This window comes from Oncorhynchus clarkii, chromosome 13, assembly GCF_045791955.1.
Source record: "Oncorhynchus clarkii lewisi isolate Uvic-CL-2024 chromosome 13, UVic_Ocla_1.0, whole genome shotgun sequence".
In the NCBI taxonomy this organism is placed as follows: domain Eukaryota; kingdom Metazoa; phylum Chordata; class Actinopteri; order Salmoniformes; family Salmonidae; genus Oncorhynchus; species Oncorhynchus clarkii.
Window position 1 is genome coordinate 7,733,477 of NC_092159.1, and position 21,164 is coordinate 7,754,640.

The window sequence follows — 21,164 nt, forward strand, 5'->3', positions numbered from 1 at the left end:
ACATGAACATACACAACATCAGTATAATACAGCTGAATATGAAAGTTAACACATTTAAACAAAATGCGTACATCAAAAACGGTATAAAGAGAAAAGGAAAAAACCGAGACTCAAGACAAAGTGACTGAAAAGAAACCTCCTGCACCTTGTTCTGGGGACAATAAAAGGCCACTCTACAATGTGCCGTTTTCACACGTTACACAATGCCACAGATGTCTCATGTTGAGGGAATGTGCAATTGGCAGAGCGGTTGCCAGATAATTTAATGTTCATTTCTCAACCATAAGCCATGGTAGAGAGGTAATTTTACAGAAGACGTTTTATATTTTTGTTCAGTGTTCAGTAACATTCTCAGTAACGGTTACAGAAATATTGTTTTCTTCTTATAACTGTGATGGTGTTTATCTACATTAGTTGAATGCACTGACTGTCACACTGGATAAGAGCTCCTGCTGAATGACCAAACTGTAAAAGTAAAAATAAACATGTTCAAAGCGTGCTGGATATTATTCTAATGAAATTAACATTAAATTACCAGACCAAGGGCCTCCCGGGTGGCGCAGGGATCCGGTAGGGATATCCTGATGTCTCATCGCGCACTTAAGAAGCAGTGCGGCTTGGTTGGGTTGTGTTTCGGAGGGCGAATGGCTTTCGACCTTCGTCTCTCCCGAGCCCATACGGGAGTTGTAGCAATGAGACAAGATAGTAACTACTAACAATTGGATACCACGAAATTGGGGAGAAAAGGGGCTAAAACATTTTTAATATTAATTACCAGACCAAATCTGAACGAATTATAGACGTCTTGGCTATGTTTCACACGTTTGAAAAGCACGGTACAGGACAGTAGAGTTTTATTCAGTACAGTACGGTACAGTAGAGTTTTATTCAGTAGAGTACGGTACAGTAGAGTTTTATTCAGTACAGTACGGTACAGTAGAGTTTTATTCCGTACAGTACGGTACAGTAGAGTTTTATTCAGTAGAGTACGGTACAGTAGAGTTTTATTCAGTAGAGTACGGTACAGTAGAGTTTTATTCAGTTGTGTACATTAGAGTAAAGTAGGGTACAATACAGTACATTATACTGGACTATTCTACTATACTGAACTATACTTTACTTTCCTGTACTGTACTGTACTGTACTGAACTATACTTTCCTGTACTGTACTGTACTGTGCTTCTCTCTACTGTACTGTACTGAACTGTACTGTACTTTACTGTGCTGCTCTCTACTGGACTGTGATGTACTGTGCTGTCCAAACTTGTGAACCATAGGCGTCTATGTTTGTGTCAAATCAAGGCCGGACCAAAAACACACGGCCGGAAGACATTGGCGTCGGTCCGTGCTGAGTGGAATAATCCAGCCTTGTCTAGCGTATTTTGTTTTGTTGACATGAGGAAAGTTTACCGACAAATTTTCTGTTTACATCAGGCTTGTCATTAGATACATTTTATTCGCATAACAACGTTAGATAGAAACTAGGTTACTGACTTGCAGTGGTGACCCATCATTCAGGGCAGAGCCCCACATTTTTAGCAACATTTAGTTATACTTTTAGGGCTTGCCTGTTTTGCATGTTGTTTTGGCATTAATACGTGTTACATATCCGTTTGCAAACAATGTTAAATATATATATATACAGTGGGGCAAAAAAGTATTTAGTCAGCCACCAATTGTGCAAGTTCTCCCACTTAAAAAGATGAGAGAGGCCTGTAATTTTCATCATAGGTACACTTCAACTATGACAGACAAAATGAGAAAAAAAATCCAGAAAATCACATTGTAGGATTTTTAATTAATTTATTTGCAAATTATGGTGGAAAATAAGTATTTGGTCAATAACAAAAGTTTATCTCAATACTTTGTTATATACCCTTTGTTGGCAATGACAGAGGTCAAACGTTTTCTGTAAGTCTTCACAAGGTTTTCACACACTGTTGCTGGTATTTTGGCCCATTCCTCCATGCAGATCTCCTCTAGAGCAGTGATGTTTTGGGGCTGTTGCTGGGCAACACGGACTTTCAACTCCCTCCAAAGATTTTCTATGGGGTTGAGATCTGGAGACTGGCTACGCCACTCCAGGACCTTGAAATGCTTCTTTACGAAGCCACTCCTTCGTTGCCCGGCGGTGTGTTTGGGATCATTGTCATGCTGAAAGACCCAGCCACGTTTCATCTTCAATGCCCTTGCTGATGGAAGGAGGTTTTCACTCAAAATCTCATGATACATGGCCCCATTCATTCTTTCCTTTACACGGATCAGTCGTCCTGGTCCCTTTGCAGAAAACCAGCCCCAAAGCATGATGTTTCCACCCCCATGCTTCACAGTAGGTATGGTGTTCTTTGGATGCAACTCAGAATTATTTGTCCTCCAAACATGACGTGTTGAGTTTTTACCAAAAACTTATATTTTGGTTTCATCTGACCATATGACATTCTCCCAATCTTCTTCTGGATCATCCAAATGCTCTCTAGCAAACTTCAGACGGGCCTGGACATGTACGGCTTAAGCAGGGGGACATGTCTGGCACTGCAGGATTTGAGTCCCTGGCGGCGTAGTGTGTTACTGATGGTAGGCTTTGTTACTTTGGTCCCAGCTCTCTGCAGGTCATTCACTAGGTCCCCCGTGTGGTTCTGGGATTTTTGCTCACCGTTCTTGTGATCATTTTGACCCCACGGGGTGAGATCTTGCGTGGAGCCCCAGATCGAGGGAGATTATCAGTGGTCTTGTATGTCTTCCATTTCCTAATAATTGCTCCCACAGTTGATTTCTTCAAACCAAGCTGCTTACCTATTGCAGATTCAGTCTTCCCAGCCTGGTGCAGGTCTACAATTTTGTTTCTGGTGTCCTTTGACAGCTCTTTGGTCTTGGCCATAGTGGAGTTTGGAGTGTGACTGTTTGTGGTTGTGGACAGGTGTCTTTTATACTGATAACAAGTTCAAACAGGTGCCATTAATACAGGTAACGAGTGGAAGACAGAGGAGCCTCTTAAAGAAGAAGTTACAGATCTGTGAGAGCCAGAAATCTTGCTTGTTTGTAGGTGACCAAATACTTATTTTCCACCATAATTTGCAAATAAATTCATTAAAAATCCTACAATGTGATTTTCTGGATTTGTATTGTTGTAACGATTCTCTTCTTGTGAAGTAGAGGCGGACCAAAGCGCAGCGTGGTGGTTGTTCATTGTATTTTATTACGACACTATACATGAACAAACTAACGAAAAAACAAGAAACGTGAGAACTCAAAACCTAATACAGCCTATCTGGTGAACACTACACAAAGACAGGAACAATCACCCACAAACAAACAGTGAAACCCAGGCTACCTAAGTATGATTCTCAATCAGAGACAACTAATGACACCTGCCTCTGATTGAGAACCATACTAGGCCCGAAAACATAGAACTGCCCCAAAACATAGAAAAACAAACATAGACTGCCCACCCAACTCACGCCCTGACCATACTAAATAAATGCAAAACAAAGGAAATAGAGGTCAGAACGTGACAATTGTATTGTGTAGTGCCCCACCAAGATGTACATGCTAAAATCGCCATTGCTCATTTGAAAGGTAATGATTGGTATTTAAAATGTAAAAAATAAAAACTCCCGCTAGCCCATGTCTCCACCAATCCAATGCTTTTAGATTTGTGGGAAGTATAATGGTTGCACACTATAGCAACGCACCCAATCAATCAGGTTTGAATACTTCCTGTGGTCACCAATCTTCACCCAATGAAAACATCCGTACTATCAACAAGAACTTTGTGGTGCAAGTATACTGAACAGAAATATAAACGCAACATGAAAAGTGTTGGTCCCACGTTTCATGAGCTGAAATAAAATATCCCATAAATGTTTCAGGCACAAAAAGCTTATTTCTCCAAAATGTTGTTCACAACTTTTTTTTACATCGCTGTTAGTGAGCATTTCTCCTTTGCCAAGATAATCCATCCACCTGACAGAAAACACCTAGTGGTCGGTTCCAGATCTCTAAATAAAGCTTCAGTAGAAAACATCCAGTGAAGAGGTTCCAGATCTCTAAATAAAGCTTCAATAGAAAACATCCAGTGAAGAGGTTCCAGATCTCTAAATAAAGCTTCAATAGAAAACATCCAGTGAAGAGGTTCCAGATCTCTAAATAAATCTTCAATAGAAAACATCCAGTGAAGAGGTTCCAGATCTCTAAATAAAGCTTCAATAGAAAACACCTAGTGAAGAGGTTCCAGATCTCTAAATAAAGCTTCAGTAGAAAACACCTAGTGAAGAGGTTCCAGATCTCTAAATAAAGGTTCAATAGAAAACATCTAGTGATCGGTTCCAGATCTCTAAATAAAGCTTCAGTAGAAAACACCTAGTGAAGAGGTTCCAGATCTCTAAATAAAGCTTCAGTAGAAAACACCTAGTGAAGAGGTTCCAGATCTCTAAATAAAGCTTCAGTAGAAAACACCTAGTGAAGAGGTTCCAGATCTCTAAATAAAGCTTCAGTAGAAAACACCTAGTGAAGAGGTTCCAGATCTCTAAATAAAGCTTCAATAGAAAACACCTAGAAAACACCTAGTGAAGAGGTTCCAGATCTCTAAATAAAGCTTCAGTAGAAAACACCTAGTGAAGAGGTTCCAGATCTCTAAATAAAGCTTCAATAGAAAACACCTAGTGGTCGGTTCCAGATCTCTAAATAAAGCTTCAGTAGAAAACACCTAGTGAAGAGGTTCCAGATCTCTAAATAAATATTAAATGCACTGGTTTACAGGACACGTTGAAGGGGGTTAGTGCTCCTGATGAGTTATCTGATTTCATAGACTTTCCCATAAGTAAAAAATAATATATTGACATTTTATGTTTAATTCAATTTCATTTAAATATATTCCAATGTAGATTTTTTTCCGTATGGGTTTATCAATTAATGTATGCTATAAAGTTGAATTGTTTTGTGTTTTGTGTTTTGATTATTATTATTTATTTGTACCTATGCACGCCTTTTTTCATGTTAAGAAGTACGTAGTAATCCTTAGACAACTAAACCTCGTAATGTTAATGAAAAACAGAAAAAGCTCCTCTGAACTTCAAAATTCGTTTTTTTCACACTTTATATTTGCCTGAAAACATCCTAAATGCAGCAAAAATGTCTCCTGAAGTGAGATTACACGAAGCATCATCAGTCATATCTGCTCTAGCCATAGAGTTTACCATTGGTGGGGAGAAAGAGAGAGCGGCCCCAGCTAATGGTGGATCACGTACAGAGCTGGTAGAAGGAAGTCAAAATTGGAAAGTGTCGCAGTAGCTTTTGATAAAGAATAACTTCAAGACTAGGCAGCTGCGGAAAAGGGGAGATGTTTTTTAAAGAAGAATTGTAGAAAGTGTAAGCAGATGGAGCTGAAGACAGGATGAGAATTGGAAGTGAATGAGGTTGACGTATCGGAGGTGGTGGGTGTGGTGAAGTTCTCAGGCGCCTGAGGCTTGAACCGATAGTCAGGATGAAGATGAGTCTATGACAGTAGGAGTGAAGTTTTTGGAGAAAGTGGACCCTTGCCTTTTTGCTGATCCATTTGTGGTTTCAGGGTGGGTGAAAACAGAGCTGGGTGCCTTGAAATTGGTGAGGGTAACCAAAAGTGGTCTTGTGATAATTGTTTATGTTTCTGCTGGTCAGAGGGAGAAGGCGCCCGAATTGTTTTGTCTCAAGATAAGGGTGCCATTGAAAGGAGTGATTACTGAGGTAGCAGTAAATGTAAAGTTTACCAACTGAAGAGGAAGATTCCCGGTGTTTGTGATGCTCGTTGTTTGCTGCGAGGCAGACAGGGTGGCGAGAGTGGTGAAACAGAAGAGTCATTGTCTGTTCTTTTGAGTTTTGATGTTGAGTCTTTGTCCGACAAAGTAATGATAGGACATATACATTAATCTGTGCAAGCTTTTATACCGAATACATTATGTTACAGGTGTCAAGCTTATGGGCATGCGGCAGAAGTGTGTATGAGGGAAGTTCCTAGGTATGAGAAGTGTGCAGATGGGCATGAGACAAAGGAATTGTTAGCATTGGGGAAAGTAGTGGTATGTGTTAATTGTGTCCGCATGGGGCTGGGGATCAGAAATGCGAGAGAAATATTAATATTTTATTCATTTGTAGATTTGTTTGTGAGGGTAGTGTTAGATGGTAGGGTATTTGAAAATCTTATTTAAAAAAAATATTTTAAAAATCAAGCAAAGTATAAAGGAGTTGTACACCAGTCTAGTAAGTTGCGGTAATGCAACACATTGGATGCCAATCGCCGTTAAACCTCATTGAAGAAGAAGTTTACCATTGATCTATCGATACTCGACTGGTCTGGTCTGTGTGTGATGACGGCATAGCAGAAGTTGGAACCAAGCAAAGAATGGGCAACTAACCCTAACTAGATTAGTCTTCCAACATAGTGGGAATTTCTACATTCAATTTCCAAAATACAGTTTAAAACTGATCTCAGAACAACGTTATCGAAGCGAAAGTCACGAGGTATACTTCTTGTTCAGGTTGGACAGATACGCGCTGGCCTGTTAGCTTCCTAGCTAGCCTTTCTACTGTACCTGGTAGGTAGCAAAGGTTACTAGCACTTCTACTGGAGCCAGTTTGATGTTTTGTACACCACCAACCATGTGAACGATTAGCTACTGTTTATGGCTTTGGTTTGATAATAACTGGCTTAACCCTAAAGTGTAAACGACAGCGTTCTAACTACTTTGCAGATATGAAACAAACAATCATATCAGTCTAAAATGTCAAATTCCCAGTGTATGCTACAAAACCAACTTTATAAGAGGTTTTATAAATAGGTTCGATTTGACTCAATTAAATGACGTACAGTAAGAATGCAATTCAATGCATGATCGATGTAATTCACCAATACTTTTCTTGCTATTCCAAAAAATATTGATATCTGGTTGTAAATCACAGCTGGACTGGTACATTGTTTGCGGCATCCATTCGGAATGCACCGTTTCAAGTTTCAATTATTCTATATTTCGGACAAAAACTGACGAATGTAACTAAGGCTGGGAATATCAATACAATCAAACTAGCAATGATCACAAGGCAGTTATAACGTGGCTAATAAGCTAGCGTATTTATTTATTTAACAAGTTAAAAGCACGGAGCCTCATATTAGCTAGCTGCTGGGAGAATGTAATGTCATTGGAGGAGTGGGTGAGTGACCGATTTTCCCCCCTCATATCGTTTTTCGGTGGCTACAACTAGATGCAGGTGTAATTTGGTTAGCTAGAAATACATTTGAATCGCTTTGCTAGCTAGCTATGCTGAATTGAACGACTGCTATCAAGTAAGCATATCTCTAGCGGTCGTAGAAGTCATTCTGGAAATCTACTCCGATTTCAGAGCAGTCTGGTCTGTGTACGCCTGATGCAGAATAGGTGAATTTAACAACATGCAACACCAGCTGGATATATTACTTTAGCATTTTCACTAATGCCTTATTCTAAATCAGGAGTCGCCAACCCGTCGATCGTGGTCGATATTGGAAGCATTCCAAGTCGATCGGGAGGAGTTTTCAAAATCAGAGGGGAAAAAATCATAACTGTTTTAATTCATTCATAATTTTTTTAAGAGGGCGTTTTATCACCTTGTTGCTATTAAAGGGATGACAAGAGGTGAGAACATTTACAACGAGTTTAAACGTTGTGTGCATGATAACAGCATTCCCATTCATAAGCTGGTAGCGATATCACTACAGACGGGGCACCAGCAATGCGTGGGGTGCATTCGGGCTTCGTTGCAGTGTGCCGTCGTGATCCCGATTTCTCCAATTTTTAGAACTATCACTGTGTGATTCATCAGCAAGCACTAGCTAGTAAAGCTGTGGACTTGTCTCATGTCATGACACTTGTTGTTACGATTGTTAATTCGATTCGCGCAAATGGACTTTAGCACCGCTTGTTTACATTTGAATTAGATGAGTTTGACGCCGCATATGGTGACTTGAGTCTCCACGCTTGCGTAAAGTGGATGAGACGCGGGGAAAAGTACTGCAGCGATTTGTTGACTTGCTGCCCGAGATCAAATCCTTTCTGGAGTCACGAAATGAGGAGTATGAGGAACTGTCTGATGATGCATGGCTGCTCGACTGAGGTTTCCTCACGGACATAACAGACAAGCTGAACCAGCTCAACTATGAGCTTCAGGGAAAGACAAAGACGTGACAAACATGATCAGCGCTGTCAGTGCCTTTAAGACCAAGGTGGGTGTGTGGGCCTCTCAGCTGAGGAATGGAAGTCTGGTGCACTTCCCAAACCCGGAGAAAATGTAGCAACACATCTGAAACAAAGATGCTTTTCTCCAGCACGAATTCTGTTCCCACCTGGAGAAACTAGCATCTGAATTCAACAGGCGTTTTCAGGAGTTCAATGACATAGGAGTGGTTGTTGCATTTATCTCAAACCCTTACCTCCCCATTGAGATTGAGGAGGTGTCTGCCAAATTCCAGCAAGTATTTGCTTTACCAATCGGAGTTGACATGGAGATAATTGAATTGCAAAAGGACATAGGAGTTGAAAGCAAGATCAAGAGACCGTGACTCTTGGGTTCTTGTAAACACTGAAAAGTTTCCCCTCCCGTGACTCTTGGGTTCTTGTAAACACTGAAAAGTTGTTAGTAGGGCTGTGATTTGTGTGAAAATATTTTCGAACAATTGAATGATGTGACTGTTACCTAATATTTTGAATGCTAGTTGCACTTGAATTGTCATTTTGAAGTGTCTTGAAATATGATGTTTAAAAGGAGAAAGTGAAACAGAACTGTACATGATTGGCTTAGGCCTGTAATTGATTGATTATTGAGGTTAAATATGATTGGCTTAGGCCTGTAATTGACTGATTATGGAGGTTATATATGACTGGCTTAGGCCTGTAATTGACTGATTGTTGAGGTTATATATGAATGGTAATAGGCCTGTAATTGACTGATTGTTGAGGTTATATATGAATGGTAATAGGCCTGTAATTGACTGATTGTTGAGGTTATATATGAATGGTAATAGGCCTGTAATTGACTGATTGTTGAGGTTATATATGAATGGTAATAGGCCTGTAATTGACTGATTGTTGAGGTTATATATGAATGGTAATAGGCCTGTAATTGACTGATTATTGAGGTTATATATGAATGGTAATAGGCCTGTAATTGACTGATTATTGAGGTTATATATGAATGGTGATAGGCCTGTAATTGACTGATTGTTGAGGTTATATATGAATGGTAATAGGCCTGTAATTGACTGATTATTGAGGTTATATATGAATGGTAATAGGCCTGTAATTGACTGATTATTGAGGTTATATATGAATGGTGAATGAGTAGTAGGCCTGTGGAAATATTGAACAATGTAATATGACTGTTATAAAATGTTGAATGATAGTTGCCCTTCTGATTATACTATTTGTATAATTAAATGAATACTTTGCCTGTGATTGACAGGTAACAAAATAGAGAATGTCAAAGTGGAACTACACTGTGGCCTTGTTTTTTTTGCAAGTGGTAGATCTTGGTTTACATTTGGACTTGGGATGTGATCTTAGGCTTGAAAAGGTTGTGGACCACTGTTCTACATTGTTCCCAAACATTCTATGAATTCAGGAAAATGATCATATCGAAGTGCTCGCTTGTCAAATGTGAAAAAAACAAAACAAAGTGTCATTCTTCCTGGGGGTGTAGTGAATACCACCTGAATAAAACCATTTGGCAGCATTTGCATATGCATTTAGATCTTCTTAAATGACTGTTTTGTGAGCAAATTAGAACAACTGGTGTTAAACTATACAGCCTTCCTGTATTTTGTTTCAATCAAAGCACATTCTGCCTAGTGGCGCGCACTGTTATCTAACTTTACTAAAGGAGCACCGTTGTGACAAGTGGCGGAGCTCTGGCAGCACTACACGCCCGCAGCCTAACTTTACTAATGGAGCATCTTGGCGGAGCTCTGGCAGCACTACACGCCCGCAGCCTAACTTTACTAATGGAGCATCTTGGCGGAGCTCTGGCAGCACTACACGCCCGCAGCCTAACTTTACTAATGGAGCATCTTGGCGGAGCTCTGGCAGCACTACACGCCCGCAGCCTGCTGCACTGAACGAGCAGTTGACGTGTAGCCATTTATTTTGCCTTGTGCAGAATTTGGGGATGCAGAAACAGGTATTGTTTTAGTATTTATTTTATTTTATATGGCCTGTGTTCTGATTGTTTGACACCGCTGGTTTTACACCAATTTAGCATTTGAATCCTTAGCCCCACCCATCTCTTAAATAATTCATTTGGAAGCATGTGACTGTGTCCATGTGCTAAAGCAGGGAGGTCGTGCTTTAAAAAACTGAAAAGATTTCAACAATAAAATACGTTACTACCTGTCGCACTTGCAGTTAATAGTCTACAATTAGGAAAAACTTAAAACACAAAGGTAAAAACACTATCTAGTCCTAGGCCTATATCATAAACTCTGGAGTAACTTTGCTTTGTCCATAACATGAACCAATCTAGCCTGAGAGCATATTTCTGTCCTGCCCTTTTGGTGCAGGACATGTAATGTCCATGCTATTTTCATTGCAAAAGTCTTGATCTTCTCAATATGTTTGCCGGGTTGTGTCTAGTCCGGGGGGGACGCTTTCACATCTCTGGTAGGAAGGACGTCAACGTTGCACAGCAGCTGAAACCTGGTTCCATCTGAGTGGAAGCTCCTTGGCCACAACAACACAATGCTCCAGACAATTAACGCTGTAAAGGATGAAAGCAGACTATAAAATAGACAAGACATTCAAACCTTGCATACCATAAATAACACTGATTGACCCCCCCCCAAGTCCAAGAAATAAGCTCAAAGACAAAATACCTGAAGTGTTTCTTGTTCACCCTTGATCATCTCCTTGTACTGATGGTGGAGAGCAGGTTTATGCTGAAAGACAAATTCCAGAAAAAGGTGTTGAAACATCCATGAATTAATCGCTTATAGATTTTTATTTCCTGTTGACCTCTACAGTTGTAATAAAGCATCCTGTACACACTTAACCTGCTTCCTGTCAAACAATGGCAATGCAGACACAAGATTACTAGCTAGTTTTAGCAAACATTTAGCTTCATAATTACCAGCTGGCTAAATGTAAGTGGTATTCATCTAGCTGGCCAGCTAGTTGAACATGGAAAAAAATACCTTGAAATCTACAATCCAATAGCTAGCTATTTAGCTATCATTTTATCGTGGCTTGCTAACTAGCCAACTTAGCATGTGTACCTAATCACTTAAAATGGGGTTTGATTAGCTTGATAATCGATTAGCATTCGCACCACAGTGGCTATTTTCGGTAGCTAGCTCGTTGAACATGACAGACATTTAAAATATGATCATAATGTCATGCGCGGCTTAGCACATCAACAATCAACATTAACAGCAGAATGCAACTGGTCAGCTTAGCTAGCTAGCCAAAGCAGTATCTGTATACAACTGTCTATCTAGCTAGCTATATAGCTAACAATAAAAAAAAAAACAGTTTTGATACAGTTGAGACAATAATAAATGTACAATTATGTATCTGTCTTAGCATTTTAACTGTAGACTCTTACCGGTGTATGGATAATGATGATTCACGGCAGACTGAAACACTTCCAAAAGAATCCTTCCCACTCGGCTTCAACCAGTCCAGACTGCTTTAGCCACAAAAGACAGAGCTGCGTCGATACCAGCAGCTGTATTCAGGACAACACTGGTATTGAAAGCTGTAGCTACACGCTGCATGTTGTCCGTGATGAACATATGAGTACATCCAATGGACCTTTCAAATATCCACAGTAACAGAGAGCAGGAGGTGCCATTTGACAGAGAAGCTTTCCACCCTATTAAGCGCCATCACCAGCTCGATTTAACAAGTCTGATTGTGCTCTAGACTTCCCTTCTCTCAGCGTGACCAGGGCAGCGGCAGTCTGAACACAGTAACCCTTTTAGGCCCCACGTCTTCCAACCACCCCAACACCACCCCAACACTACCCCAACACCACCCCAACACCACCCCAACACCACCCCAACACTACCCCAACACTACCCCAACACCACCCCAACACCACCCCAACACCACCAACACTTTGCGAACACTAGCCCAACACTAGCCCAACACCACCCCAACACCACCCCAACACTACCCCACACTACCCCAACACTACCCCAACACCACCCAAACACCACCCCAACACCAGCCCAACACTAGCCCAACACTAACCCAACACTAGCCCAACACCAGCCCAACACCAGCCCAACACTAGCCCAACACTACCCCAACACTACCCCAACACTAGCCTAACACCACCCCAACACTAGTGCCAACAACACAGCAGAGAAGACTGAAACTGCATCAGACATCTGCCTCCCCTGGTGTATCTGAAACCGGGGAACATGTATCCCTGCTCTCCCACTGCCTGGGTTCCCCTGTGAAGATCCGCAAGTAGGAACCCCATGCCCGCCGTAATTGAAATGGCTCCCTTCCACAGATCTCCCTATATGATGTTATCTTAGTTCCTAGGTATTAATCAAACTAAGACAAAACACAATAGATGTAAACCACCATGTCATCTTGACATGCATAGCCTTTTCATGTCATTTTGTGACTGTACCAACATGAATATTTAATTTAAACATGCCTGAATATTCCTAAACTAATTTAACACTCAAAGTAAAAAGAAACAACATTTTAGGGTGAAATGACAGATGCAATCGCTAATGTGTTCTAATCTTTCATTTTCATTACAGGTCATAATTTTTTGCTACTGCCCAACTAAAGAAATCTCTGTTGACCAACAGCCAAACAATGGACCAGTCGACTAAATGGAGTCAGCACTAATGTGTTCTAATCTTTCATTTTCATTATAGGTCATCTAACTGAACTATATCAGTCTTGACATTGACTTCATTGCTGTTGTTGCCACGTGAGCAGGACAATATGAGTGGAGAGAGGGAAACATTGATGGATGAAATGGAACAGAGTTTATACACTTTAACCAACGACAATTTACGCTGCCTGTGTGAACGCAGTGGAATAGGTGGCAAGGATGGCTCTGATGTTCAAGGAAACAATCACCATCACTCATTGTGCCGTAAAATCCTGGAGGAACTTTGGGAAAATGCAGATTCAATGGAATCGGAGGAGCAGGGAATGTCTTGGTTACTCCAACTGAAAGAGGACATCAGAAAGATACAGGAGGAGGGTATCGGTGCACCTTTGAGTCCCAGCCAATCCATTGATGATGATGCTGTAGACTGTGATGAAGACGAGAACCAGAAGGACATGGATTGGTTACCTAGCAAAGGGCTGGAGGGGGAACCCATGAATCTCAGCCAATCCTTTGATGACAACGCTGCAGACTGCGATGAAGAATGGGATGAGGAGGACAGGGATTTGTTGCCTAGCAAAGGGCTTGAGGCAGAACCAGCTCCAGAGAGACACACACCAGAGCAGAGAGAGAAGAGAGTGAGTGGGTCCCCCTCTCTGTCCTCTCCTGGTAATGCCTTACTGCTGGGTCTGAAGAGAGTGAGTGGGGCCCCCTCTCTGTCCTCTCCTGGTAATGCCTTACTGCAGGGTCTGAAGAGAGTGAGTGGGTCCCCCTCTCTGTCCTCTCCTGGTAATGCCTTACTGCAGGGTCTGAAGAGAGTGAGTGGGGCCCCCTCTCTGTCCTCTCCTGGTAATGCCTTACTGCTGGGTCTGAAGAGAGTGAGTGGGTCCCCCTCTCTGTCCTCTCCTGGTAATGCCTTACTGCTGGGTCTGAAGAGGGTGTCTGTGTGGCTGGTCGACTGCAGGAAAACACCAGGGTTGAGAGGAACTGCTGGAGGAGGAGACGAGGAGGAGGAAGGAGACGAGGAGGAGGAAGGAGACGAGGAGGAGGAGGAAGGAGACGAGGAGGAGGAAGGAGACGAGGAGGAGGAAGGAGACGAGGAGGAGGAAGGAGACGAGGAGGAGGAAGGAGACGAGGAGGAGGAAGGAGACGAGGAGGAGGAAGGAGACGAGGAGGAGGAAGGAGACGAGGAGGAGGAAGGAGACGTGATTCATCAAAGTAAGTGCAGCAGGATACCTTTTGTTTTGGTTCCATTGTGAAGTTTAGTTGTTGTTTTCTAACATTACAGTGCAGTCCAGGGGCCTCTATCAACGTTTAGATGTTGTTTTCTAACATTACAGTGCAGTCCAGGGGCCTCTATCAACGTTTAGTTGTTGTTTTCTAACATTACAGTGCAGTCCAGGGGCCTCTATCAACGTTTAGATGTTGTTTTCTAACATTACAGTGCAGTCCAGGGGCCTCTATCAACGTTTAGATGTTGTTTTCTAACATTACAGTGCAGTCCAGGGGCCTCTATCAACGTTTAGATGTTGTTTTCTAACATTACAGTGCAGTCCAGGGGCCTCTATCAACGTTTAGATGTTGTTTTCTAACATTACAGTGCAGTCCAGGGGCCTCTATCAAAGTTTAGATGTTGTTTTCTAACATTACAGTGCAGTCCAGGGGCCTCTATCAACGTTTAGATGTTGTTTTCTAACATTACAGTGCAGTCCAGGGGCCTCTATCAAAGTTTAGATGTTGTTTTCTAACATTACAGTGCAGTCCAGGGGCCTCTATCAACGTTTAGTTGTTGTTTTCTAACATTACAGTGCAGTCCAGGGGCCTCTATCAACGTTTAGATGTTGTTTTCTAACATTACAGTGCAGTCCAGGGGCCTCTATCAACGTTTAGTTGTTGTTTTCTAACATTACAGTGCAGTCCAGGGGCCTCTATCAACGTTTAGATGTTGTTTTCTAACATTACAGTGCAGTCCAGGGGCCTCTATCAACGTTTAGTTGTTGTTTTCTAACATTACAGTGCAGTCCAGGGGCCTCTATCAACGTTTAGATGTTGTTTTCTAACATTACAGTGCAGTCCAGGGGCCTCTATCAACGTTTAGATGTTGTTTTCTAACATTACAGTGCAGTCCAGGGGCCTCTATCAACGTTTAGATGTTGTTTTCTAACATTACAGTGCAGTCCAGGGGCCTCTATCAACGTTTAGATGTTGTTTTCTAACATTACAGTGCAGTCCAGGGGCCTCTATCAAAGTTTAGATGTTGTTTTCTAACATTACAGTGCAGTCCAGGGGCCTCTATCAACGTTTAGATGTTGTTTTCTAACATTACAGTGCAGTCCAGGGGCCTCTATCAAAGTTTAGATGTTGTTTTCTAACATTACAGTGCAGTCCAGGGGCCTCTATCAACGTTTAGTTGTTGTTTTCTAACATTACAGTGCAGTCCAGGGGCCTCTATCAACGTTTAGATGTTGTTTTCTAACATTACAGTGCAGTCCAGGGGCCTCTATCAACGTTTAGTTGTTGTTTTCTAACATTACAGTGCAGTCCAGGGGCCTCTATCAACGTTTAGTTGTTGTTTTCTAACATTACAGTGCAGTCCAGGGGCCTCTGATATCAACGTTTAGTTGTTGTTTTCTAACATTACAGTGCAGTCCAGGGGCCTCTGATATCAACGTTTAGTTGTTGTTTTCTAACATTACAGTGCAGTCCAGGGGCCTCTATCAACGTTTAGATGTTGTTTTCTAACATTACAGTGCAGTCCAGGGGCCTCTATCAACGTTTAGATGTTGTTTTCTAACATTACAGTGCAGTCCAGGGGCCTCTATCAACGTTTAGTTGTTGTTTTCTAACATTACAGTGCAGTCCAGGGGCCTCTATCAACGTTTAGTTGTTGTTTTCTAACATTACAGTGCAGTCCAGGGGCCTCTATCAACGTTTAGATGTTGTTTTCTAACATTACAGTGCAGTCCAGGGGCCTCTATCAACGTTTAGTTGTTGTTTTCTAACATTACAGTGCAGTCCAGGGGCCTCTATCAACGTTTGTAAGTTGCATCAACACCTTTTTTCATTGTAGAATCATCGTACAATTAACATATAACCGTGTATCTGACAGTTGTGGCTGAAGACCGAGAACATTAGAATAATACCCAGCATGCTTTGAACGTGTTTTGTTTTTACTTTTACATTTTGGTAATTCAGCCGGAACTCTTATCCAGAGCAAATTTAGTCAGTGCATTCAACTAATGTAGATAAACAACATATCACAGTTGTAACAAGAAAAATATATTTCTGTAACCGTTACTGAGAATTTTATTGAATACTGAACAAAAATATAAAATGCAACAGCCCCAGCCAATCAGAGTTAGTTTTTTCCCCATAAAAAGGCTTTATTACAGACAGAAATACTCAGTTTCATAAGCTGTCTGGGTGGCTAGTCTCAGATGATCCCGCAGGTGAAGAATCTGGATGTGGAGGGCCTGGTCTGGCATTGTTACACATAATCTGTGGTTGTGAGGCTGGTTGGACGTACTGCCAAATTCTGTAAAACGACTGTAAAAACACTAGAAGGCCAGCAATCCCGGAGTCGCCTCTTCACTGGTGACGTTGAGACTGGTGTTTTTTCGGGTAGTATTTAATGAAGCTGCCAATTGAGGATTTGTGAGGCATCTGTTTCTCAAACTAGACACTAATGGACTTGTCCTCTTGCTCAGTTGTGCACCTGGGCCTCCCACTCCCCTTTCTATTCTGGTTAGAGACAGTTTGCGCTGTTCTGTGAAGGGAGTAGTACACAGTGTTGTACGAGATCTTCAGTTTCTTGGCAATTTCTCGCATGGAATAGCCTTCATTTCTCAGAACAAGAATAGACTGACGAGTTTCAGAAGAAAGTTATTTGTTTCTGGCCATCTTGAGCCTGTAATTGAACCCACAAATGCTGATGCTCCAGATACTCAACTAGCCTAAAGAAGGACAGTTTTATTGCTTCTTTAATCAGGACAACAGTTTTCAGCTGTGCTAACGTAATTGCAAAAGGGTTTTCTAATGATCAATTAGTCTTTTAAAATGATAAACTAGGATTAGCTAACACAACGTGCCATTGGAACACAAGAGTGATGGTTGTTGATAATGGGTCTTGGTACGCCTATGTAGATGTTCCATTAAAAATCATCCATTTCCAGCTACAATAGTCATTTACAACATTAACAATGTCTACACTGTATTTCTGATCAATTTTATGTTATTTTAATGGACCAAAAAATAGCTTTTCTTTCAAAAACAAGGACATTTCTAAGTGACCCTAAACTTTTGAACGGTGGTGTATAAGTCAAGCAAACGTTCAACAATAACAGCCCTTTCACTAAGAATCCTGTTGTCTGCCATCGTCTACTTTTACCTGACACCCACTTGAAACACAAAGGCCTGAGTCCAGATGTGTTTATCATGTGAAGACTAAACATGAAAAGTGCTTGACCTTGTATATTATTACGAGATGTATCCTTTATTCAGGTTTTATGAGTCCTTCCATCATTTTTTGAAAATCATAATTATGTTTTGTAAAGCACATTTCCCACACTCAATGCACATACATTAAAACTTATTATTATACTTAAAAAAATATATACAGGACCAGTCAAAAGTTTTCGAACACCTCCTCATTCAAGGGTTTTCTTTATTTTTACTGTCTTCTACATTGTAGAATAATAGTGAAGACATCGAAACTATGAAATAACACACATGGAATTATGTAGTAACCTAAAACGTGTTAAACGAATATTGATGACAGCTTTGCACACTTGGCATTCTCTCAACCAGCTTCATGAGGTAGTCACCTGGAATGCGTTTCAATTAACAGGTGTGTCTTGTTAATAGTTAATTTGTGGAATTATATTCCTTAACGTGTTTTTGCCAATCAGTTGTGTTGTGACAGCGTAGGGGTGGTATACAGAACATAGCCCTATTTGATAATTGGCCAAGTCCATATTATGACGACAACAGCTCAAATAAGCAGAGAGAAACGACAGTCCATCATTACTTTAAGACATGAAGGTCAGTCAATCCGGAAAATTGAAAGAACTTTCAAAGTTTATTCTAGTGCAGTCGCAAAAACCATCAAGCGCTATGTTGAAAATGGCTCTCATGATGAGGACCACCACAGGACAGGAAGACCCAGAGTTACCTCTGCTGCAGAGGATACGTTCATTAGAGTTAACTGCACTTCAGATAGCATCCCAAATAAATGCTTCACGGAGTTCAAGTAACAGACACATCTCAACATCAACTGACCGCGTGAATCAGGCCTTCATGGTCGAATTGCTGCAAAGAAACCACTACTATAGGACACCAATAAGAAAAAGAGACTTGCTTTGGCCAAGAAACACGATCAATGGACATTAGACCGGTGTAAATCTGTCCTTTGGTCTGATGAGTCCAAATTTGAGATTTTTGGTTCCAACAATTTGTGAGACGCAGAGTAGGTGAACGGATGATCTCTGCATGTGTGGTTGCCACGTGAAGCATGGAGGAGGAGGTGTCATGGTGTGGGGGTGCTTTGCTGGTGACACTGTTGGTGATTTTTACACCTAATCATTATGGCTACCACAGCATTCTGCAGTGATACGCCATCCCATCTGCTTTGCGCTTAGTGGGACCATCATTTGTTTTTCAACAGGACAATGACCCAAAACACACCTCCAGGCTGTGTAAGGGCTATTTGACCAAGGAGACTGATGGAGTGCTGCATCAGATAACCTGGCCTCCAACAATCCCCCAACCTCTACACCTTTGAGATGGTTTGGGATGAGTTGGACTGCAGAGTGAAGGAAAAGCAGCCAAACAAGTGCTCAGCGTATGTGGGAACTCCTTCAAGACTGTTGGAAAAGCATTCCTCATGAAGCTGGTTGAGCGTGCAAAGCTGTCATTAAGGCAAAGTGTGGTTTGAAGAATCTAAAATGACACTTTTTTTTGGCTATTACATGATTCCATATGTGTTCATAAATTTGATGTTTTCACAATTATTCTACAATATAGAAAATAGTAAAAAAGAAAGAAAAACCTTTGAGTACGTGTGCCCAAACTTTTGACTGGTACCGTGTGTATATATATATCTTTGTTTTGCTATTTATTCATTTTTTTTTACGGTAACCACAGTCCTTTAGCTGGCCAATAAGCGTTACTCAAAATTCCATGAACTATTTGATAACAATACTTCTCAAGGACTGGTTATGCATGTGGAAGATTTCTTTGAAATCCTAAATTACAGTGCAGTCTAGGGAATTTGATTATCTGATGAATGGTTTTAACGATATCTCAGAATGATGTAACTTCTCTAGGACAAACTGTATTCAGTGTTTTGATTGTTTTTCGTTGTTCACACAGGAAAAAGACGTGGCTATTGTGGGTCCTCTGGGGAGCCCCAACAACAACATCGTCATGATGCTGATGACCCAGACTGGAGTCTCACCGAATCAAAACACGCCAACAAACAACCGCAGAGACTTACAGGGAAGAAACATCACTACTGCTGCACTCAGTGTGGGAAGAGTTTAGCTGGTTCAGCGCAACTTAAAATGCACCAGAGAATCCATACAGGAGAGAAACCTTACCGCTGCTCACAGTGTGGAAAAAGTTTCAGTCTACAAGGTAATCTTAAAATGCACCAGAAAACACATACAGGGGAAAAAATTCACCACTGCTCTGACTGCGGGAAAAGTTTTGCACAAAACTCCACTTTAAAAGCACACAAGCAAACACACAAGCCTGCCGTAGAAAGGCCTTACCAATGTTCCTTCTGCGAGAAGACATTTTGTATTTTAGCAACCTTTCATTTCCATATGAAAATGCACACCGAAGAGAAACCGTTCCAATGTTCTGACTGCGGAATGCGGTTCATTCATTTCAGTTTACTGAAAGCACATGAACATAAACACAAGCCCTCCGCCGAAAGGCCCTTCCGCTGCTCTGAATGCGGAGCGTGTTTTACTACAAAAGATAATCTTAAATTTCACCAGCTGACGCACAACCGGGGAGAGAGACCTTACCGCTGCTCTGAGTGTGGGAACTGTTTCTCTCATCCGGTGTATCTGAAGAATCACCAGAAAAGGCACAGTAAAGAGAAGTCTATTGTCTGCGACCTGTGTGGAAAGACCTTCAACCATCCTGACGACTTCAGAATTCACATGAAGATACACCGAGGAGTGAAACAGTACAACTGCTCCGACTGCGGCAGCAGCTTCATATTCCGCCGCCGTTTAATAACACACCAGCGTGTGCATACTGGAGAGATGCCTTATGTCTGCAATCACTGTGGGAGGAGGTTTTCGCTGTCTCGTACTCTGGTGAATCACCAGCGAACTCACACTGGGGAGAAACCTTACCACTGTTCTTTCTGCGGGAAGAGCTTCAGTCGGTCACAAAACCTGGCTGCACACAAGAGAACTCATACCGGAGAGAAGCCTCATGCTTGTGATCAGTGTGGGAAGAGGTTTTCCCGAACCGACGCATTGGCTGTACACAAACGCACCCACACCGGAGAGAAGCCTTACAGCTGTTATATATGCGGGGAGAGGTTCACGTATTTAGTAGCCATGTTGAAACATAAGAAAGGACATGGACATCCTGCCGATGCACTCTATGCTGAACAGCCTTAGAATGATGGAAGCTCTATGAATAGACTTTATTGTCCTTTCGTTTAACTTTTAGACTAAAGGGATTTGTCTTTTTGCTTATAATCTACCCCTCTAGAGAGAGAAAGGGACACAAGCACACATGGTGGCCGGTAGCCTAGCGGTTAGAGTTTAGGACCTGTAACCGAAAAGTCACTTGTTCTAATCCTCGAGGCGACGAAGCAAAAAAAAATGTGTTGCTGTGCCATTGAGCAGGGCACCTAACCCTAATTGCTCCTGGGTTGCCGTTGATAATGGCTGACCCTGGCCGCGACTCCACTCTCCGATGGCGTCTCAGGGGAAGTTGGGATATGCAAAAAAAAACAAATGACCAATTCACACGTGTGTATATAAGACACACTTGTACATGTGTGAAATAAGGACAATATAAACATCAAATTATTATTATTATTATTATTGTTGTTGTTGTTGTTGCAGACACACACACATGGGTTGGGAGCAGAGGGTCTGTAGCTTTGTATTTGAGGTTACTTAAGGTTACGTTTGCTCAGCCCCGTCCCACAGCTGCCATTGGACTGAAACACAAAGCCAGGATTGTGGCTTTAAACTGCCTGAAATTACAGGGTTGTGTACATACATTCAGTATCTGACAGGGAGACCTAACCTCTGCTCTCCTAGTCCTGTGGTGGAGTT

General features: G+C 41.6%; 1 protein-coding gene across 2 annotated transcripts; it reads left to right on the forward strand.

Annotated features, from left to right (window-relative positions):
- The first annotated feature begins 6,386 nt into the window (after window positions 1-6,386).
- Window positions 6,387-20,909, forward strand: LOC139423665 (zinc finger protein ZFP2-like). 2 transcript variants are annotated; one of them, XM_071175273.1, is made up of 4 exons: window positions 6,387-6,569; window positions 12,896-13,852; window positions 14,036-14,073; window positions 19,225-20,909. In XM_071175273.1, the coding sequence occupies exons 2-4, from the start codon at window positions 12,966-12,968 to the stop codon at window positions 20,493-20,495; spliced, it is 2,196 nt and encodes a 731-aa protein (XP_071031374.1). In that variant the 5' UTR covers window positions 6,387-6,569; window positions 12,896-12,965; the 3' UTR covers window positions 20,496-20,909. The 2 variants fall into 2 exon arrangements, with proteins under 2 accessions (XP_071031374.1, XP_071031375.1); XM_071175274.1 differs by lacking the exon at window positions 19,225-20,909 and adding an exon at window positions 18,518-18,607.
- Window positions 20,910-21,164: the final 255 nt, after the last annotated feature.

What these genes read in the sequence shown, in the direction of transcription:
- LOC139423665 (XM_071175273.1), top strand. Translation starts at nt 12,966, where the DNA reads ATGAGTGGAGAGAGGGAAACATTGATGGATGAAATGGAACAGAGTTTA. An exon ending in TTGAGAGGAACTGCTGGAGG is followed by an intron (nt 13,853 to 14,035) that starts AGGAGACGAGGA and finishes CGAGGAGGAGGA; the next exon opens with AGGAGACGAGGAGGAGGAAG. An exon ending in AGGAGACGTGATTCATCAAA is followed by an intron (nt 14,074 to 19,224) that starts GTAAGTGCAGCA and finishes TTGTTCACACAG; the next exon opens with GAAAAAGACGTGGCTATTGT.